Below are 23,888 nucleotides of genomic sequence, written 5' to 3'. Positions count from 1 at the left end.
TGGGAGAGCGGACTATGTTCAACCATCCATTTTCTTTAACCTTATCCCTCAGTGGGATCAGGAGGTGCTGGTGCATATCTCTAGCCACGTTCTGGATGAGAGGTGGGATCACCCTGGACAGGTCACCAGTCTGTCGCAGTATGTTCAACCAGCTTAAAAGTAAGCGGTAATCAGATTTATTATTTGCACTTTTACTAAGTGAACTTTCTAACTCCCTTAAATCTGAAATTCCAATGCCAAAATTGTTTAAATCTTTTATCTTTGGACCCCCTGCAGAGTGACGTCACACCTGCAAGATCCTATCCTTACCTTCCTGCTAGATTGCAAAAAGCAGCTTGCTCATGAGTTGTCAACTTAACACGCTAAATCTTAAATGTACGTGTACATATAAAAAAAAAAAGGGGCGCAGTGCTTGCTACTGAATGGCAACACTATCAAAGTCAGGAAAAAGTTTTAAGTAAAGCCGGGATTAAAACAGTAGCTTCAAGAAGCTTCAAATAAAAGGTGTTCTTTATGTTCAACCTAAATACCAACTCCGATAGACCATCAGTAGAGCAGGTGTTTAAATTAATCAATCACTGCTGCGAAAGCTTATAGCAGTGAAAGCTAATATACCACAGCCATCACTTAATAAACGCAAAATAAACAACCCTCTAAAAACGGAAAACTGTAATGGACTTAAAGTCCTGTTTTTTATGTGGGAAATTATTTGCGTGTGTTTTAGTATAATTCTGATATATTGGCGCTGTTGTCTGTTTCTATGGCAACGATACTGAATGTAGTGTAGCTTAGAGACCTGCACGGGTCGAGTTTTACCAACCCGCACCCGCCCGAACCCGTTAGGATGACTACCGAACCCGACCCGTCACCCGCGGATATCTTCAATTCAAATGTTATGGGGAGAGGGCGGAGGGGGGTGATGGGGAGAAAGCGAGAGGCAACAGATTCTTTTTTCTGAGTTTTTTGTCGGGATTTGTGGACGGTGAGCAGCGGGGAGAACTGTTTTTTTATTTTCTTTCTGAGGAGCGGCATGAATGGGGTTTTAATCAGATATACACAGCACCGAAAGCAAAATACGTGTACAAAATATTGGTGGGGACATGTCCACACAGTCCTTAAGGAAGTTACGCCTATGATTGTTCAGATTAACTTGTCTTCTTTATGGCTTTTATTCGGTGCTTTACTGCATTTGTTTTGGGAAAATATGAGGAAAAAATAAATACAGAAAAAAAAAATATATTTTTTAAAATCGCAAAATAATTATAGGGTGGCTAATGCCAAAGAAAGGGTGGCTGAAGCCGCCCTTAAATAGGTCTAACGACGCTTATGGACGGAACGTATATTAAACGCGTGCAAGAGCACACACGAGTCCATTTCTCCTCGTGCATGCTTTGTTTAAAAGTTGCTGTTCTCATAACTCATACAAGCTTGCTCAAATGTCCGCTCTAATCCCTCAATCTCTATATAGGGCGGGGGCTATATATTGGACTTTATAGCTAACTCAGTTAACTTACCGTTTGGACAGATGATCACTACTTTTTGCTCCCCATTGGTCACATAACTCCTTCTCCACCAAGCTCTGCCTGCGCCATCTTCGTTATTAGTCGCTGCCGTTGGGTAGCGACAGCCTATGGTGACATCTGGCTGCTGTGACAGCACATCCCTTAATGCTTTGCGAGGAGAACCCTTCAGCGCAAAGCATTCTGAGATATATCTGCCTCCTCTGAGGCTTTTCTTTTCTTCTCATACACTTCGTAATTCCTTTTTCTCTCATGACCCTCGGCCATTTTCATAGAACCGTGATTAGAAAGGAAGCTTCAATGACTGTCTGAAACCATAGCTCAACACAGATATTCGCCTGAAAGTACGCATGCTCAGAAAAAGATAGCTAACGGGGCGAGGACCTAGGACGGCCTTACGTAAACATATCACTAGAATGATTGACAATTAGGAGGACAATCCTTATTTAGATGATCCACCCGGAAATAAAAGATTGTCCCCTTAATGTACCATTACTCTCAAGCTAAAAGGAATGCTGAGTTAGGTAAAGATGATAAAGGTATAGGAGGCCAATGACCTGCAAGCGCAGCAACAGGTGTGTGAGGGACAACCACTGCTTTGGTCCATGCCTCATACAGCTGCATAAAACACTCTGGCATCTGCCTAGAAGGACTTTAACTCGCTGTAACGCTATAAAGTATATTTAAAGAGGCTTTAACAACCTGTTGCACATAGAGACCACCCTCTGCACATTCCCAACTAGATGTAATAATAACATAATAGATGTGCAAACAGAAAAGATTGCTGTTAGATGCCCCAAAGTCAGGAAGAATCCAAAACAAACACAGGAACTTGCTCTGTGGGTTGTGTTTAATTGTCCATATTGGGTATAATTGAATAAATATTTGAGAGTGTGCGTCATGTTGAGCTGCCAGTAGGACAAACAACCTGCCATTGTATGTGTGTGCAGTGGACAACCCTTCCTGTCTGCAGAGGGCTTGTTTAAAGAGTGATGATGATGCTGAGGTGTGACATTAATAAAGCTTTTTGTGTATGTGTATGTGGTCACCTCTCAAATGTGCACATGCCACTGAGTTTAAACTGGGCTAATTCACAGAGAGGATTTTGTCCTTTTCATGCAGGGATTATGCCTCCAGCACCTGTGCAGATTATGCACCCTGTATGTAAATATGACTCGTCTGGAGGCTCCCTAGTCTTTAAAGCCAGCTCTGTTTATGGTTAATATTTTTATCCAAAGGTGTGCTTGCAGAGCAGACACGCTTTACGTCACAACCTGCTTCCTGTTAAGTTGCGGAAGCCCCTTTTGTTTTTCTCGTCTGGCCGCTGGCTTCTGTCTCGACTCTGCTCTTCCTGTTGCAGCGCACCCAGCTCATTTGGAAATTTCCCGAGTCACTGAAGCTTGTTTTTAATGCAGTGTTTTTGTTTTCCCCCTTTCACGTTGTCCAACCGCTGTCACGCACATACAATAAGTTTTCGAATAAGCAGCTTTTAAGGACAAAAGGCATTTTTAACATTAGCCCCAGCTTTGAGTTTTGTTCAGGTTAAAAACAAACCTCGAATATACCTAGTTTCGACTTTTGCTTATAGACTGATGGTTAAAATGAAGAAGTATTACAAAATGACTTTAGAGTTTTTTTTATTTGTCCAATATCTAATGAAATTATGCATATTTAAAGGTCCAGCTGGTCAATCAGATCCTAATTGGACCAAATATGTAGTGCTTTTTTCTGCAGACTGTTGTTTTGAAGCCCTTTAACGACCATTTGTTGTGTATTTCACATGAAATGTATTATGCATTTCAGAGACGACAGGATCAACTTGTTCCATGACTTTTCCACCTTTTATTGTTGCTCTTTCTGTCAGTTTCTGTCTGTTTGATTCATTTCAAATAAGTTAAATGTGCACTGCTAAAATATGTTCATACATTCAATAATCTATAACCAAGTCAGTGGATTGAATGTCTTCTGGGTAAACATTAACCAATGTACAGCAGTCCATCACAGCCGGCTGTGTGAGATCCAGGCTGTGAACCTCATTTGCATTTAAAGTGAGGAAGTGACATCGGATCACTTGAGGCGACTGTGGAGACGAACACCAGGTGTAAAGTGACGCTTTAGATAATCCCCCTTCAAGAGGAATATTACCACCAGCAGCATTCAGCATCATAGCTGCAAGCAGCACTAACTGAATAATAAAAATGTCTATAGAGTAGATTTTAGTTGACACAAGTAATTTATGATCATTTTATTTGGAAATATATAAAGAGGGCTGAAACAATTAATCAGATTAATCTCTTTAATTGATTATTTAAATAATCGCCAGCTAATTTAGTAGTCGATTAATCATTAACTCAGGCTTTCCGCACTTTTACAGTTTTCTGGAAGTTTGTTCTAGATAAGTGGAACTTAGAGCAGGAATTATACCAAGATTGTAAAAAAAAAATCTATAAAATTTTGGGTTTAAGATAGAAAAAAAAAATCGTGGGAAAGTTTGAGTTTTAGCTGACTTAATTTCAGAGATGGGAAGTAACGAAGTACAAATACTTCGTTACTGTACTCAAGTAGATTTTTCTGATATTTTTACTTTACTTTACTACTTATTTTTATGGCGACTTTTTACTTCTACTCCTTACATTTTTACACAAATATCTGTACTTTCTACTCCTTACATTTTAAAAAATTGGCTCGTTACTTTAGTTTTGAATCATTTCAATGGAGTTACCGTTATTATTTTTCACGTCACTGTGAAAACGGAGCCGTTTTCCCCCTCTGTTCCCAAAGTGTAGCCGCTGTCTATCACGCACAGCGTCACATCCTTCACTACATTTCCCAGCATGCACCGCAAACCGGCCATCATGGCGGCGGCAGTTCCAAACAATTCACCAGGTAATTTACACTAGTTCCGAAATTACAACGTCACCTTTCATTCAACACTTTACTTACTCACCAGCGTAGCAAACTCTGAAGATACCCACTGCGACAGCTTTAATATACATTCCGTAGTCGGTAATAAAACTTCCCAGTCAAATTACACATTCTCTTCCCTTAGTCCGTCAGCATACTGGTCTGTGTGGAAACACGTACCGCATCGGAGCCAGTCTCTTATCCATTGTCCCAGGGCATTAAAAAAGACTATTAGGGGGCAGGGGTGTTAAGTGGGATTTCAATGAATGTAATAATTGTTTGCATGGTAATAAGTAGGTGAAATGGTAATGTTAGCATGGTTAAATTATTTCATTAATATACGTTTTTGTATGAATGATGCTATTGTCTGTATATATTTTTCTACAATGTTTTTTTTTTTAAATGAACTTTATTTAAACAAGGTGGGTAGAAACAAGTTAGGCAATAAGAACATTAGAATTCTAATTCTATAGAAGGCATAGTAGAGGCAGATTTCAGAATGAAAATACAAAGTAACTTTGATGAGGAAAATAAAAAATGCGTGAGTAATGCTAATAATACAATAAAATAACATAAAGACAAGGGGATTCATATGTTAGGATTAATGTACATCAGTGGGCAGTTCCATTAGTATTTCAGTCAGGTATTTGTAAGATTTGATACATTCAAGAGATGTCAAATATAAATTAAATTCAGATAAAAAAATACTAAAGATAGGGGAGGATCTCAAGACTCTCTGTTTATGAATAAAGAATTTTGCTAAACAAAAAATTAGGTTACAACAGAGTTCTATTTTTTTGTCTTTCAATAGTATTCCAAAAACTACCATATCTCTAGAAATAGAATTAGGGAGTGCAATTTTTGATTTGATCCATCTTTCTAAACAATTCCAAAATGTTTTAGTCTGACTGCATTCATAGAAGACATGGTCTATAGTTTCTACATCACTTTCACAGAATGAGCATTTATTGTCATCAATATTAAAACGGATTCTTAGTAGTTCTTTTGAAGGGTAGATGGCAGTTTCTTTAACTTTTGGTTGTATAGGAAGTTTAAAAAAAAAAAAGTTATTGGTATTTCAATTGATTTTTGTTCAAATTTGCAAAGAATGTTATTTTTATTTATTTTCCCAGGGAACAAAGTTTCATTTAGATAGTTTCTAATTGTGTGGTTATTGAATTTTTGATCAGTGATTGATATTCCATTAATAGATAAATCGGGTAGTTTGGGGGTAATTGGATGATATATTATTATATTTTGAATCTGATTAATAAATTGTTCTGGTAAGGCGTTAAGTAATCTTGTAAATTCATCTTTTGGAGGAAGGAACTGATATTTTGTACAGAAATGTTCGTAATTTAATATGTAACCATTAGTGTCCATTAAGTGTATAATAGACCAAATATTCTTCTCCATCCAATCTTTGTAGAATAGTGACTTATTGCGATGTAGAATAAATCTATTATTCCATATGATAGAGGAGTGTGGCGAGTAGTTATGAACATATATCATTTTCCATTTTTTCTACAATGTTAACTGTGCTTTATTGGGGATTTCCCTTCCTGTTTAGTTGGGCTGTCCCAATTGGCTGATTATTGGTGGGTCTATTTAAGGGGCACACTCCCAATGGCTTAGGGGTCTGCTTGGAGAGACTGGTTGGAGAAACTGCTCTTGAAGGTCCGCTTAGAGAGACTATATTTAAAGTCAGCTTGCTGTGAGGCTGTCAGTGTTTTGTATTGCCTGCAATGGCCGGTTTTGTTTTCTTTATTTGAAAGTATTTTGTTTTTTTTGTTTTTTTTTTGTCTTCACCGTTGCACCAGTAAACCGCTACACGCTTTTGAACTGGAATTTTGTTGTCCGCTGGTTCTTACCACCTTTTTGCAAGTCATCTGCTTACTCCTCCTCTGACGTGAGACGGGAGCTGGTGAGCCGTTTTCTCACAAATACCAAATTCAGTCTAATTGGATGGGAATCTACATTGCATTTGACGCACCACTACAAGATGAATTGACAGATTCGGCGGTATTAATTCGCGGCAAATCATTGCACATTGGTGGCGGTGGCGTTAGCATAGTAGTATGGACGACGAGATGATTGAAAATGAACACAACGGAGATCTAGTCCTATTGGCAGACATCCATTTAAAATGTAGGCAACGGCATGAAAAAAGTGGTTTCTACTTTTACTTTTATACTTTAAGTAAATTTACAAGCCTGTACTTTGTTACTTTTACTTGAGTAAAGAAGTTTCATCAGTACTTCCACTTTTACCAGAGTATTTTTTAACACAAGTATCTGTACTTTTACTCAAGTACGGAAAGTGAGTACTTTTGCCATCTCTGCTTAATTTTGTAAAAAAAAATATTCTTTAAAGAAACTTTGGCTATATGATTATTAACTTAAAAGTTGAATTGACTATTAATGAAGAGGCTAGGTGAGTAAAATATAGGTACAAAAGGAAACACATGTTTTAAACATTTTGGTTTGTTTATCCTAATATGCTTTTCTTTAAAAACATCCATTTTAAAAGCTACTATTCCTTTCTTTTCCAACCAATTTTTGTAGTTATTAGTGTAACAGTTGCTGCAGGCATTATACAATTGAACATTTTTAAAATTTGTTTAGTTCCCTGAACATATATATCTTTATTAGTGCTATAACTTATGATTATATTGCAAATTGATTAATCTATCGATTATTTTTTCGATAAATCAATCAATAATCGTATAGCAAAAGGTTCCTTAAAGAGAACTTTTTGCAAATTTGAACCAGTTGAAAGTAAAGCTTTTCCACTTTAGGAGTTCTGGATAGCGCATATTGACAGACGAAAAAGATTTTTAACTTAAATGCAAAATGGTTACATTTTTTTTCATATAATAACTGCTCTTAGTGGGTTCCTCTTTCAGCTAAATGCATGTAGTAGAGTCTCTACACTTCAGTTAATGATTTATAGATTACTAAATTAGTTGACAATTATTTCAATAATCAATTAATCAGACTAATTGTTTCAGCCCTAATCCCTGTCATCTTTCTAAATCACCTTGTTTTTGTCTACTTTTGATATAGCAGCCACATTGCTATATACTGTGAATGTAAAAGAATGTAATAATGTAAAAAAAAAAAAAAAAAAAAAAGTGGAAACCTGTACCACTTACAACCGTCAGGAGTTGACTGCTGTGGTTGCATTCATCTAATATTTTCCAATAAATGCCAATGAAAATATTATTAAACATCATATAAAGAGGAACTTGATTTACAATTCTTTTTTTTTTTTTTACTATTCTGTTTTGTGAATAATGTTTTTACCTGTTCTTTTTTGCAAATTGAACTTTTTTTTTGCAGAGCATATATAGATTAAAACAAATAAAACAGTAACCTGTACTCTTTAAATTGGATGTTACAAACAGCAGCACAGTCATTATTAAAAGACTAGGAGGAAGGTGTTAGGAAATGGTCTGAGGTTACCTGGTCTGCTCATTATTTACTTTGTTATATTCATAACTACAGGGGGAATGCGGATCAATGCGCATCCTTCTGTGCTTTTACATCTCCTCGGAGCTGAATAATGTATTTGATTAAAGCCACTGAGGCAATAGTCTGGAGTTTAAGTATGTGGTTATAGATGGAAAGACGAGTGCACTGATGAGTTATTACCAACATTAAAAAACACACAGCTAACTTACTCTTTATTTTTGACTCCTAAAATCAGATCCTTCATCTAAATCTCTCATGTTTGTTTTAAACAGACAGCAATCACTGCCTGTGGGGTGATTCCATTTACCTTGGGTGCAGGTTCAACCCACATTTAAGAAAAGGTTTTCTCAGTTTATAGGTACAGCAGCGAACAGCTCAACCAATGCTTATATCATAGCAGAGATGTTGGAGGGTGGAGTTTTTGAAACACCCGAGAAACGGAGAAGTTGAAAAACCAGTTTCTTAAGCAAAACCATTGCTTCATGAAATTAGAGGCAAAATTACAATCTTTAATGTAACTTATGTAAGACATCCCCACCAATCACTGGGCAAAGAGCGCAGCAGAAGATTCAAACTGTAGTAACCATCAACCACCACTAGGGGAGAGAGACTGATCAATATTTTAAATAATCAAATTTTCAAGTTTTTGTTGACTCTCTAAATGTGTTTATGTTTTGCTTTGTTGCTCTAGTTTAAATTCAGCCCTCATACAAGTTAGTTTCTACATCCTCCATGGAAAATTCCAATATCTTGAATTTGGTCTGTCTCATGTTTCGAAAAATACAGGGAGCCTCATAAAACCACCTTTACCTATACACACTTTGTGTATGTAATCAGAGGGTAAACCACAAATTTTCATTTAGCAGTTTTCACAGAGTGCACAGAAATGAACATCTCTTCTCGGGTAAAACCAACATGTAAGGACCTGCTGCACTATTTACAAAGCAAAAATGTTTGCAAACTTTTTCATAAGAGCTCTGTAGTCTCAAACTCAGCCTCTGCCAACAAACCAGCTGCAGCCTGGCTGCACATCCAATGTGTTTGTTTACAGAAACAAGAAACAAGTATTTTATCTGACAGCTGAGCCTTTTAGCAGAGGCTGGCTGTAAACTACCGACTCGAAACAAATTTAAAAACAATTAATAACGTGAATTGTATCGACAGGATAAATGGGTAGGTCATAAAAGACAATAGCCCAGAATGTAAACTGGAACAAACCTTTTCAGTGTTATTAATGGAGGACTGGTGCATTTTTTTAAGCTTTAATGCTACCTTTGATTTGATCTGCAGCACAGTAGGAGGTGAAGCAGAGCTTCTTCTCTTTAAATATTTGTCTCTATTGTACACCTGCAGACGTTTCTTTCAACCTCTGCATGTTTCGTCTATTCTTGTTTGTCCTGTTTATGGCGTCAGCAAGTGAGAAATTGCTTCTTTGCAGCTTTCAGATCTAAAAATAGAATAAATGTTTATTTTTTAAAGATTTCTTTCGATATATTGCTTATTAAGTGGAGCTCCAGAACATTTTTGAATCACAATCATCAAAGTATCAATGCATGCACAGTGATGGTCATTAAAGCGGGTTCTGGTACTTTGGGCCATGTGTTCAGTTGCCAAGTCCTGCTGCAAAACGAAACCAGCTCCTCCATAAATCTTGTCAGCATCTGTTTGACAGCTGGAGTGGCTTTGATCTTGATAAAACTTATTTGTCCAACACCAGCAGATGTCAAGGCTTCCTAAAACTACGTGGCAACTTACCCTTAAAGCTCTGTCTCAAGCAGCAGTCCGTACTTTTCTGAATCTCTCCCAAACTCTTGAATGCGCTTTACAGTTTCCTTAAGAATGTTTCTAACACAGAATGGGTTTAATGTTATTTTCCTTCCATTAAATTTCCCATGAATCTTAAATAAATAAATTCCTGTGTGAGAAAAACCAGCCTTTTTCTGGTCTGTTGTCTTTATGATGATTGCTGGTTAAAACCCCTCTCACCAGTCTGGTGTAATTAGTTGTACACTACAGTCATGAATCAAAGCCTGATAGTCACAAATGTCAGTATTTTTTATTTGAAATACTCTAATAAATGTTCTGATCAGTAAGTTTAATCACTATTTAGTATTAGATGCATTCAGAGGAGCATGTAGTAGGATATAGGTTTAATATAATATATTTTTTTGGTACCATAACTAAAACTCAGCTTGCCAATAACATTTTTACCATCTTAGATGGATTTTTAAGTCCTTTACACAAACATATGAGGTTCATCTTAATAACCATGATGTGAAAGTTCAGAGTTTCTGCTTAGAGTAAAAAAGCAATGACTGTTTTTTTAAGTACGTAATAAAATGGGAGGTCTTCCGTGTATTAACTAGATCCTTTCAGATCATGTCTTAGTATTCTTGTCTAATAGAATTAAGTGTTTTAAAATAGTTTAGACTATTGTCAGTCTGACCTCTAAGGGATTAATCTCTTTAAGGTATGCTCACCTTTATTATTGAAACCACATCCCTCATGCAAAGCCACCATCTCAAAATCAGATTTGTTTCCCCTCTTTTGCAGGTGTTTTGCACCTCTCTGTTTGTTGGGACTAAACAATTCAGATATGACAAATTAGCAAGTTTGTTTCCAACAGAATCCCACGACTGTGATTTTTACATTATTTAGTTACTTCCCGGACTAACGTGAGATTGTAATCATGAGGTGGATTATTGTAATCAAATGATTGCTCCAACAAATGAGCTGCGTTCCTACTGGAAATATAATCAGGATAATGTTTACTAAAAATAGCAGGTGTAGACCATGCCTCTAACCGCATCACCTCTGTGGCTTCTCCTCTGCAGGCTCGATTTTCTCCTGTGGTGTCTGTGTGGAGCGTGCCACACACCCACTCCACAGCAAGACGGCTTTTGCTTGCATCTTCCAGTGTTTCTTCTGTCAGCAAGTACAGCAGAGCTGCAACTCTTCCAGTGCCAGCCCTGACACCAGCGAGGAGCCCTGCCCCACTGACATGGTGAAGATGACCAAGTCGAAGACCTTCCAGGCCTACCTGCCATCTTGCCACCGCACATACAGCTGCATCCACTGCCGAGCACACCTGGCCAACCACGACGAGCTCATCTCAAAGGTATGACCGCTCTGTTTTAGTTTGCACCCCTCGACACTTCCTATATAACCTACCCACCAACTGCCACTGCTTCCATCGATCTTCATGCAGACAGAAAATAGCTTGAGGAGTTTTCTTTTTTGCAGTTGTCGTTCACATCACACTGCAGCCTCATTTGGTGCCATCAGGGCGCTCAGCTGGAGCAGAATAACAATGCGTACATGTGACACTCTTGAAATACTCCCACCAGCTGTTAGTGCTGGCACTTGACTTGGAGCTAAAAATGAAAGCAGTGTGATGTAGCAAAATTAGGTGATGTAGGTTACTGTGACACAGCTGAGCCGTTTTTAGCCGTGCTAAAATGCAAAGCATGGTGACGTGAAGATACAGGTGCTGGTCATAAAATTAGAATATCATGAAAAAGTAGATTGATTTCAGTAATTCCATTTAAAAAGTGAAACTTGTATATTATATTCATACATTACATACAAACTCATATATTTCAGATGTTTATTTTGTTTAATTTTGATGATTACAAATGACAACAAATGAAAATCTCAAATTCATCATATCAGAAAATTAGAATATTGTGAAAAGGTTCAAAATTGATGGCCCCTGGTGCCACACTCTAATCAGCTAATTAACTCAAACCACCTGCAAAAGCCTTTAAATGGTCTTTCAGTCTAGTTCTATAGGCTACACAATCATGGGGAAGACTGCTGACTTGACAGTTGTCCAAAAGACGACCATCGACACCTTGCACAAGGAGGGCAAGACACAAAAGGTCATCGCTAAAGAGGCTGGCTGTTCACAGAGCTCAGTGTCCAAGCACATTAATAGAGAGGCGAAGGGAAGGAAAAGATGTGGTCGAAAAAAGTGTACAAGCAAGAGAGATAACCGCACCCTGGAGAGGATTGTGAAACAAAACCCCTTCAAAAATGTGGGGGAGATTCACAAAGAGTGGACTGCAGCTGGAGTGAGTGCTTCAAGAACCACCACACACAGACGTATGAAAGACATGGGTTTCTGCTGTCGCATTCCTTGTGTCAAGCCACTCTTGAACCACAGACAGCGTCAGAAGCGTCTTGCCTGGGCTAAAGAGAAACAGGACTGGACTGCTGGTGAGTGGTCCAAAGTCATGTTCTCTGATGAAAGTAAATTTTGCATTTCCTTTGGAAATCAAGGTCCCAGAGTCTGGAGGAAAAGAAGAGAGGCACTTCATCCACGTTGCTTGAAGTCCAGTGTAAAGTTTCCACAGTCAGTGATGGTTTGGGGTGCCATGTCATCTGCTGGTGTTGGTCCATTGTGTTTTCTGAGGTCCAGGGTCAACGCAGCCACATACCAGGAAGTTTTAGAGCACTTCATGCTTCCTGCAGCTGACCAACTTTTTGGAGATGCAGATTTCATTTTCCAACAGGACTTGGCACCTGCACACAGTGCCAAAGCTACCAGTACCTGGTTGAAGGACCATGGTATCCCTGTTCTTAATTGGCCAGCAAACTCTCCTGACCTTAACCCCATAGAAAATCTATGGGGTATTGTGAAGAAGAAGATGCAATACACCAGACCCAACAATTCAGAAGAGCTAAAAGCCACTATTAGAGCATCCTGGGCTATCATAACACCTGAGCAGTGCCACAGACTGATCGACTCCATGCCACGCCGCATTGCTGCAGTAATACAGGCCAAAGGAGGCCCAACTAAATACTGAGTGCTGTACATGCTCATACTTTTCATGTTCATACTTTTCAGTTGGCCAACATTTCTATAAATCCTTTGTTTTTATTGGTCTTCAGTAATATTCTAATTTTCTGATATGATGAATTTGAGATTTTCATTTGTTGTCATTTGTAATCATCAAAATTAAACCAAATAAACATCTGAAATATATGAGTTTGTATGTAATGTATGAATATAATATACAAGTTTCACTTTTTAAATGGAATTACTGAAATCAATCTACTTTTTCATGATATTCTAATTTTATGACCAGCACCTGTAGACCAACCAACCTGAGCGAGTCCGTCTGAGCCATGCAGGCCCTTATTTCTCCGTGTAGAGGATGAGTATTGTCGTGATGTTGTCCCCTTCCTGTCAAAGTCCTGCTCCTTTCTAAACCAAGCTGCATATATGAAGCGATGTGGGTCTTTTATTATAATATTTAAAGATCTTAGCAATTCCGCCGCAAATGGTCAAAAGGCTATTTGAAACATCAAACCCTTTAATGTAATGAAATGGTTGTAAACATCAACAGTTTTCTCCTAGGCAGCGTATGCCTGACGTCCAACACTGGGATATGCTGAACTTTGTATATGCTTTTTCAATTTTGGGCGTATACATAGAGTATTCACAACAAGTCCAGAGCATATGTGCAACGACAGCCTAACTTATGTACAACGCACGGCAGTGTCATGCCCATAAAAAACTGCATAAGCCAGTGTCCTGAGGAAAGCAGCAATGCGACAGGAGGCGACCGGACTGCATAAAAACATGTATTTGATCGCGTTGTTAACCTAACTGTTTACAGGCCCGCCCAAAAAAGAAGAATAAATAAAAAGAAAAAAGAAAGAGGGTTTGCAGTCGCAGCAGATTCAGCGTCATGTGTGCTAGGTAGTTTGTTGGTCGTGTGCGTGAAGGCAGGGAGGATTCATCACACTCACCTCGTCTCTCACCCTATGATGGGGATGAAGTCTGGAGGAAGTTCCTTCTGTGAACCCCCTTTTATACCAGAACGCCGCCATTAAACAGTAGCTGTAAGTTAGAAACACGTTCAGTGGTCGTCTGGAACACGTCAAATACGTTGATATGCGTTGGAGATTAGTTCTTGATAAGTTACGCATAATGTATGAACAAGTTACTCATAGGTTTTGGATAAGCTGGACACTGCGACTTATGAGTTACTTACAATTAACGTATGTCAACGATCAAATAACTTACCTATAACTTATGGCCCTCGTATGAGCGTAAGCTGGTATACGTGGGGAAATTTTGAGCATGGTTAAAGTTTCTCAATGTACTCGCCGTATGTCGACGTGCGCCATACGGCTCATAACTTATGCTCATAACTTATACAAAACGTATCCAACGTATGCCAGCGCTTTGGCCAGATTGTCCGTACGTCAGCCATGCGCTGGTCTAAATCGTCAAGGTGTGACAGGGGCTTTACATTTCGAGAGATGCAGCATTTAAACTGGCTAGAAATTAGAATCAATGTTCCCTTATTCATTTTTTTTCCCAGTTTGTTTTTGAGCTCTTGTTCTGTTCATTTTATTCTAAAGTAGTAAATGTGCTCTTTTGCTCCAACGCTGAAAGAAAAGTCTGTTTTATTCAATATTACAAAAAAGAAGCAATGAAGTAGCTTTGACTAGGAGAACCAGGAAAGAAAACGGCTTGATTCAGGAATAAGCAAGATGTTGATGATGTAAAGTAAATGTTATGCAGACATAAATAATAAAATGTTGATAGAAAATACATTAAAAAAACGGACAATTTGGAAATATGGCCAACAGAACAATCTGTCTTCCATTTTTAACAATCTGCTACTACAAAAGCAGCTAATGTATCTTACAGTTACACGCTCTATTTAAGACAACTGAGATCTGATTACAGTTAGTGCTAACTTTCTTTGAATACATAATAATAATAGTTTATACTCTTAAAACATGGCTTGAAAAAAAAAACAATTTGGAAAAGTGTTGATTTAAGATGGATGTAGATGATTTTAAATACAGGTTTTGTCACCATCTTGGCGGCTTTGAATTGTCTATTTAATGCAGACATACGGTATAAGGTGTATTACAAGTTCAAGCTGATGTTAAATTATATAATTTTCTTCTGCAGATAATTTATGGATTAAAACAACCCTCTGAATCTATTATTTATCATTTGGGTGCCATGATGACAAACCTGACATAGGTGTAATGAATGCATCTGTGAAACTCAAACTTTCCACCCAGCAGTTAAGTTTAAGCCGCTGTTTGCTCGACCTGAATACGTGTTTAATTTAACTGGATGCCCTCTTTATTTATTGCATCTCTCCAGCTTTTATCTCTGCTGGCTTTACTTCCCTTTTTGTCAGTTTTCATCACTGCTGTTTTCACTGATGGTGTTTGCTGCAGAACACAATTTAAAAGGGTGTTTGTTCTATTTTTATTTTTTCCTGGACATATTTTGTTAAATCAAGGCATTTATACCTTTGGTCTCTGGTTGCTTATTTTCTTTAATGTTGGGCAGTTTTCTGTATGTTGATAAAAGAATAATATTACTTCTAATTTCAACACTTTCTTTGTACCCAAAACTTAAAGCAGGTATTTATTTGAGATGCGTATTAAATGGTAAAGAAAAAAAATATGGCTCACATACGATCATAAAAATATAAGAGGATCTTTACATTTTCATTACTTTCTTTCCAAATAAAGTTTTCTGATTTTATGTTGTTTTTCCACCTAATTCTGACTCACTATTTGAATCTTCCTACTGAAATTGACTCTTTGGATCAAAGTTTCTGCAGAGTTCTTATCGAATTTGATTCTAGGAGAGAGAAAAAAGCAGAAAGATCTCATTCATTTCCAATGTCATTGTGTTCATGACATGAAAACAAACCAAACACATTAACATTCAGATCACGCAGCAGGATGCAGAAGATTCAGTGCATTCCCCAAACTGAAATATTCCTGTAAACCCAGGTCATCAATCAGCCTGCAGAGACTCGCACATCTAGGAGGGAGCTGCGTTGTTGCATCTTTGAGCCTCCTTCACTGTTATCAAGGCCCCAATCAGTGAAAGAAGTTTGAGATATTGAATAGGGCTGTGCAATTAATTGCAATTGCAATATAAATGCTATTTAACAAAACGCAAGTTTCAAACCACAGAGGCACTTAACTTTGATTACATTACATTTAACAACATTAAGGCACTGAATTTCTCATTCCAGCCCTTTAGGTGCCAGTAATACACCTTGTGGTCGGAAAAAAATGGGTTTGCAAGGACACAGAAGGAAGGAAAAATACTAGCTAGCAAGTCAACACCTGATCCGCACCATCAGCTCATTTGTCCAAAATATATACCTGGGTCACCCTCGATTTTACTTTGTAAAATAATACCTAAATTACATTTTTCCCTCCCTAAGAGTGATAAAGAAGCTCACTAAACTAAGCTCACTAACTAAACAGAAATGGGATCCTGAGCTACTTCCGGAAAACTAACTTTTTCGACTTTGGATTAAAACATAAATCTAGTCTTTTTGAGTTTTATGTTTTCCTTTTGTGTTAAGATTATGGTACATAGTGCGTCATCTAAAGAGAGAAACAACTAAAATACAGATAAATATGGTTTAATCGTATTTTGCAGGACTTGTCTAACCATGTCCGATGATGACGTCACACAAGCAGTTTAACGAAGAAAATGTAAAAAGCATCAAATTGTCTCAGAATTTTTTTAGAGATGCAGTGAAAGCATTATTTATTGATTTAAGGATAAAAATAAGTGCTTTTAGTACGGTATACATAATTACATTATTTATAGCGAACTGGATAAATATCTGCTTACACGCGCAAATGAGCCGATGGTACAGATAGAGATATAGTGCGCAAATCCATGCATGCAAGTTCAGGTAAGCAGTTTTTCACACAAAGGTTACAATAAAGTCCGGCAAGAAATGGACTTTGTAGAAGCAAGCTTTCTAGATTACCAAAAAACCAAAACCCTGGGGTGAAACATCTAGATGCCTGTGGTTAGTGCAAAAGAACATTGAAACAAAATCGCAATATTGGTTCAAATTAACTCCATTTTGACTTATCCCAAAATCGTTCAGCCCTAGCATTGAATTGAGAATTGTCATTTGAATGTCAAAAGCCGCACTTAATGTTAGTCCTAGCATCCACAGCTGGAGAGGAAAAGTGTGAGTAACGTTGATAATCGATCAGAATAAAACAGGGCTGCAGCAGTGACCTTTATGCGTTATTATAGGAAACTGACAGCGTATACCAACCCCCCTACCCCCTGCCCCCCTGTTGCTCTCTCACCACACACTAAGCTGATTATTCAAATGACAAAGATGATCAATCTGGGCGCTCGCCATCTCTGTGTCGAAACCCATTTCCCTCCTGTAACTCAGAGACTTTGTTGATGCTAGCAGGCAGACGTGCTCCAAAGCCCAACGGTGTCGTTCCAGGATCAGAGTCCTTATCGCTCTTAATTTAAGAATCCTTTGAGTTTTAATCACCAAAGACTGTTGTTTATCATACATGTGATATGTGTTTGCCCAAAGCAAAGGCCTATCCTTGTTTATCAGCACCTCAATTAACCTGTCCAGGGTTGTGTCAGATGTATGTGGATTTATCGCTGCTCTGCAAGACCAGGCAGGAAGCTGTTTTATGCAGGGACAGTTTTATTGGATCCTGTGAGGGAAAATTAAATTGTTGCTGCTGTAAATCTGAACTATGCTGCTGGATGTGGAGTTTAAGAGCGTTATTAAAATCAAGAATAAGTAAAGGGAAAAGAGTATTTGAATGCAAGTTGCTGTTATGTTGATTCTGTGTGTTTTTTGTTTCCTCCTTCTCTCGTCTGTAGAAGGAAGTTTAACTGTTTGAACGTTCACAAATAGATTTAAAAAATAAGATAAAGCAATATTTTTATGCAACTTGGTAATAAAAAAATGTAATCATTAATTTTTGGTAAATGCATGCAGCAAGAAACAGGAAGGGCAATGACATGCTGTTAATTTAAGGCATGAAATTGTTATACCACTGGCAGATTTAGAATTAAAAAATTGTTTTATTTAACCAGCAAGTTTGCTTCGAATGCATAAAAAGAGCATATCTTAACACACAAATGTTTTTATTTATTGCTTTTTATTGAAATATATCATGCTGAAAATCATATACACACTTTCTAATGTGTTTAAAAAGAATGTGATTTTACAGCGACGTGCAGTGCTAAAAAAATGATCTTTAAGATAAAGTTAAAGTTATTTTCCCGACAGCTGGTAGCCTGCAGCCAATCATCATTTTCTTTACGTTCTTGCCCAACTACAGCAAAGTTAACTGCTGTCAGTAATTGCAAATAGTTCATGGAAATCTTAATACATAAAAAAATTAGTCAATTAATTTGTAAGCAGAAATATACAAACACCAAATAATTTTGTAGTAAGTTTTAAAGTGCTTTATTTATTTTTTTACCCCGCCAGCAGTCATCCTCCTATAGGACATTAATTATTTGTTTTAATACAGAGTAACATAAACAAGATTGAAGGTTTGAGCTCCTTTATTTTCAGTTTAAGGCTCTAGTTTTATTTATTCCCTTTTTTTAGGGAGTGAGAGAGTTAGGCCCTTCTTTAAGCCAGCTGACTGTTAACTTGCAGCTCCTGTTCAGATGCATTTTTTAATAGTTGCTTCACTGCCGTACATCCCGTCGCATCTCAGTAGAAGAACCTGCTGCAGTGGCATGAGGGACTGAGGTTATTAATACTTTTATGTACCACAATAAGGGGATCATTGTCCATGTCTAGTTTGGATTGCACAGCAGGTTGCTGCCATGCTATGCACGGCTTGAAAAAATGCTAATAACCCATAGCTACGCCTGCATGAACCCAGAGGTCGACTGTTGGCTTGTAAATCTGGTTCATCTAGAAGATTTGCAAACAAGCTAAGTTGGTTTTTTAGAAAACTTTCAACATCAGGATGTGTTTGGAAAGGTACTTTCTGCTACTTTTCTATCGCTGTGTGTGTGACGTCATCCCGTATTAATTTTACTACAGCATTCCCACCGTTTTCTTAGTTTAAAGAGCAATAATAACAACAACACCGTTTTGGGTTTTTCTACGATAAAGAAATCAGATAATATTTCTCCAAAGCTTCACAAAGTCATGAACTTCATATCCTAATGGCCAAATTACAAACCAATAACTTATTTAATGCTTATTGCACACATTTCCTGATGTTTAATTCAAAACACAGGACATATTTATGAGCTGCTAAGACAGAGTCATCCCAAAGAAGCATAGACTGCCTATGGACCTAAAACCATTGTGACTGTTTAAGATGTTTCAAATAGTTGTTTTAAAGTAATAGGCACATTTAATTTTTAAAAGATGCTATGAGTTTAATTGCCCTTGTGTTTAAGTTTGGCTTGTTCACATATACAGCTTTGCAAATTATTTAGTATCTATGAAGGCTTTAAGCTCATTCAATTAAACCTAGAGATGTTCTTAACAACTAGTGTTGTTAATCAAATTCCCCGTGCTGAGGTCAGTGAAAGTGAACTTAGAAACCTAAATTGTTTTTTTTTTGTTTTTATGTCACAACTCATTTGTTTGCTGAGGTTCATCACTCTAGCAGGAATGCTGGGAAACCAGTAGAACCAGTTGCACTGGTGTGGCAAACTGCTTAAAGAACTGGACTGGAATGTGGTCTATGAGACTTGACAGCTATCCGCTCTCATCTAAGCTTATGTCTAAAACTAAAGTAGGGAATAAAAGTTGACCAAAAATGAAAATGTTTACTCTGTTAAATATCAGGTGTGTTTTTTGGGGGGTGGAGTTCTGTTAAGGGATTAATCCATGTCCATTCAGAGGAAATATTCAGTTTATCTTCTTCTAATAAGCAGTGGGTTATTATCACTTTCTCCATTGTTGGACATAGATTATGACACTGATAGTAGCTGCAGCAGAGACAACAGAGTAAAAACATCAAGATCATTCAGTATGTTAAAGATATCAAGGTTTAAAAAAATGAATCTGATTTTTTTTCCATCTTGTGATGATAAACGACAGAAAGATAAGTGATTTTTTTTCTGTTTAAAATCCTTAGATTTACTGTAATATGTTTATTAAATTGACAGCCTTTAACTTTAGCTTATTGACTAAATAGACATTTGGAAACGAAGAAAAATCTTTTGTCATATACAGGTAACCTGTGGTCATATTGAATCAGCAGATCCCCTTTTTTGTAATTTCTTTCTCTTCTTGTTATTTATATGTGGCCTTTGGTCGGAGAATTGAATAGAAAATGTAGATTTTGTATTACTAATAAATTCAATGATAAAGAATTTTTATTACTATTTTTTTGCACGCTCAGTAATTAGAATTTTAAATTTGATAATTCAATGCAATTTTATGCAGCATTCCCATCCCTTCATAATCCTGATTCAAACCTAGATCCTCGCTATAAATGATGCAGACTTGGACCACCGCTGAGTTTTTAATGCTTATAGTAACACCTGTTTAATGTACTTTACTGGAGGAAATTAATAATCCTGTTTCCATCCATTCTCATGTAAACTTTCAAAATATATAAAAAAAAAATGAAAATGAAAATTAGACGTATTTTCATTTTGAGCTAATTAATCAGGTGATGCAGGTTGTAATGTTGTTTTATGTCGACAAGCAGGAAGTATTGGTAGCAAGCACGCGTTGACCTCAGATCAGTAATTGAGCTAGGTTTTAATGTTAATATATTTAATTTAAGTCTTAGTTTTAGATATGTGACATTAGGGTTGGAGGATAGCTGACTGGTGAGGAGAATCTGTGACAGCACACCCTTCCGTCACAGTATATGACGTAGGATTACAGAATATAGGATTACAGAATATGATATAGGATTACAGACTGGTGGAGCATCGGCAGCAGAAACTGCAAACATTCTTAATGTCAGAACTAATTAAAACATATTTTCATCTCCTGTTTAATATATTTACTTTTTTTTTAAACGCCTAGAAGCTTCGCTACGAAATTTAACCATTTTGCAGTTTCTATCAAGTTCCTCTATTATGATAATATAAAATCTGCATAAAAACATTGATGCAAACACTTTCTTTTGTTGAATTTCCCTGAGGTGCACAGGTGAGCTGTAGCTGTGCTTTTCATTTCATCTTAAATTTGTTATATTCATTCTCAAAAAAGAAAGCAGTAATGTAAATACTGGACCACTATAACTTACTTCAAGAGAAATAACTTTCAGTACAGTGGTCGCTCCATTTGCAAATACAAAAAAAGAAGTGCACTGTGGCTCACTCTCCTCCTTGAAGACCAGAATAGGCGGGAATCACCATAGCAACCAATGACTGTGCTATCTTTGAGTAGCTGTTGCATAACCTGGAATGTTTTTATTTTCTGTAGTAATTCACTATCCCCTTTATAATGGGGCTAACAAAGGGAAAATTCATGTCAGATTTTTGAGTAGTAGCTCATTCATTTTAATTTTCTACACAAGTCCATTTAGTGTTACTTAAAATACTACCACAGTGTCCCCGATTTGCACCCCTGACCTGAATGTTTAAGGATAAGCAGCCTAATCGGAAATCACAGAAGTGACAAGTGAACTATTGACTGTGTTGTCTTGTTTACTGGGCTAAAGTGACTTCTGACGAATGACCTCATTAGTATAAACTATCCACTTTAGTAATAATTGGATTTCATGAAGAGCTCTTCCTCAGACGGTCTGTCTTTCTCTTTTTGGTTTCGAACTGTCAGTATGCTGTGGAAAAAAACCTCAAGAGTGACAAGAAAACAGGGAGGAGAAAACAAAAGACATTAAGAAATATCTAAAAACTCTTCAATTAAATGTAAGCTTTCAAATTCAGTTACCAGACATGTCAGGGTGTTTGTGTTTTTAAAGCTCAGATAGTTGTAAATACAGCCTCATCAAATTTCACAGCTGAAAACATAAAATTATATTGATAAGAACATTCAGAAATGCAGAATACCATTTGAACTTTTTGTTATAAGGCTGTGCATTTATACTTAACAAACAGAAATAAACCTTTGCAAGCAGTTTTTCTAGAAATGTTGGGAAAAGTTCGGTTTAATTGAAACCAGAACTGCTTCCACCATCTAGACTTCACTGATACGCTGCCTGTAGGCGCAGGAACATGTTTTCATTAATTATTCAAAAACCAGTGGAGGACTTCATTATGCATTAACCATAAGTTTGATTACTTAAGGTGTTTTTACACACAATACTCAGAATTTTTAGAGCCTCATACTCTGAAAATGAGAAGGTAAATGTTTGGTAAACTTCTCTTATAATCTTTATCAAGAGCAAAATAGAAAGAAAATAATTTGATTCCACTGCAGCTTATATACTCTGTTGTAGGATGGCCATTGTTTGACCAAGAGGCCCTTTGTGGCCCTTGGAATGATTCTTTAGGGCCATAAGCTCAATTTGAGGATGCTGTAATTTTCATAGCCAGCACCAAAATTTGAAACTGACGCTTAAAAACAAATGTGCAAAGATTTTCACTTTTCACAAGTATTTTATGCCTTTATTTTGTTGTGATAGTAAATGGAACTGCTAAGATCTCATTACTTGTATGCAGATTTGGCTCCACCCATTCCTTAAATTTCTACACACTGTAGTGCTCCGAGAATGATATAAAATAATTTTATCCATCCATTTTCTTACACACTTATCCCTAGTGGGGGGGGCGAGGGGTGCTGGTGCCTATCTCCAGCTGTCTAGAGGCTGGGTACACCCTGGACAGGTCGCCAGTCCATCGCAGGGCAAAACACAGACAGCCATTCACACCACTCACACCTACGGGGACTTTAGAGAAACCAATTAACCTAACAGTTATGTTTTTTGGACTGTGGAAGGAAGCCGGAGTACCCAGAGAGAACCCACAAATGCTCAGGGAGAACATGCAAACTCCATGAAGAACTCCAGTGCTACCCACTGCCCACTGAGCAGCCAAAACAATTTTATACCCAAAAAAAGACACAATTTAACAAAACAAAAGGAGACCCTTTTTTATATTTATCTAAAATATTTATGTTTTCTTTCTACAGATGACATAATTGGGTGTTGTGATTACCATATTTTCACGACTATAAGGCGCACTTAAACGTCTTTTTTTTCCCTCAAAATGTGCGGTGCGCCCTTTGGTGTGGTGCGCCTTATGTGTGTTGTAACTGCGACTTTTGAGACCACCCCATTGAGGAGATGATGAAAGAGTGGCTGAATGTAAGGAGACCAGGTGTTTTTTTTTTCCACTCATCACCATCGCTGTTAATCTGTGACTCCATGCGTGCCCATCTCACAGCTGATGTGAAAAACATGGGGAAGCTGTGCTCGCTGTTCAACCGCTCGACATCGGTGTGAACCGGACCCAGCAGGTGCAGCAGAAGCAGCGAGTTTACATGCAAAGTCAATGGTTGACGCGCGTATAGGCGCAGCAAAAGGTCCCCGCAGCCTTTAAGCATCTGACGCACCGCCAACGCGCTGCTGCTGCTCGAGATGGAAAAATTGAAGTTTTGCTGCTGGACGCGCCGCATCAACCAATCAGAGAAGCTGATCTGGGAGCTGCCAGCGAGACAGACACAGCGCTCTGATGACATATGATATTAACGCAAATGAAAAAGGCTGGATGGATGAGGAGATGATGAAAGCGTGGCTGAGGCAGGTGTATGTGAGGAGAACAGGTGTTTTTTCCACACATCACCATCGCAGTTAATCTGTGACTCCATGCGTGCCCATCTCACAGCTGATGAGAAAAACATGGTGAATCAAATGGAAGCTGTGCTCGGCGTTATCCCGGGAGGTCTGACAAAGGAACTTCAACCGCTCGACATCGGTGTGAAGCGGCCGTTCAAAGTAAGGCTGCGAGCGGCGTGGGAGCGATGGATGACCGACAGAGACCACAGTTTTAGGATAAGTGGAAGGCAGCGCCGGGCAAGTTACGCCACCGTTTGCGGATGGATTGTAGATGCTTGGACTAACGTCTCTGCTGGCTCTGTTGTTCAAGCTTTCGCAAAAGCCGGCATTATTTCTGAGGAGCCGCGCTGCACGGAAAGTGACTCTGACAGCGAAGATGGGAAACTGGCATGTCTGATTTAGCGCAGCTGTTTAATTCAGAAACAGAGGATGATGACTTTGATGGGTTTGATTACTACTCTGTAAT

At 37.8% G+C, this 23,888-nt stretch overlaps 1 protein-coding gene across 3 annotated transcripts in view; it reads left to right on the top strand.

Moving 5' to 3' along the window:
- The window catches only part of ypel1 (yippee-like 1), a 52,363-nt gene that overhangs the window by 5,685 nt on the left and 22,790 nt on the right, over positions 1 to 23,888 (top strand). For all 3 annotated transcript variants that reach the window (XM_038273013.1, XM_038273012.1, XM_038273011.1), the window contains exon 2: positions 10,732 to 11,015. In XM_038273013.1, coding sequence (XP_038128941.1) covers positions 10,899 to 11,015 — 117 coding nt within the window. In that variant the 5' untranslated portion in view covers positions 10,732 to 10,898. The remainder of the gene's footprint in view (positions 1 to 10,731; positions 11,016 to 23,888) is intronic.

The sequence above is a fragment of the Cyprinodon tularosa genome, unplaced genomic scaffold (assembly GCF_016077235.1).
Source record: "Cyprinodon tularosa strain WSP-4 unplaced genomic scaffold, ASM1607723v1 ctg850, whole genome shotgun sequence".
Taxonomy (NCBI): Eukaryota; Metazoa; Chordata; class Actinopteri; order Cyprinodontiformes; family Cyprinodontidae; genus Cyprinodon; species Cyprinodon tularosa.
This window is presented reverse-complemented; position numbering and strand designations above follow the sequence as displayed.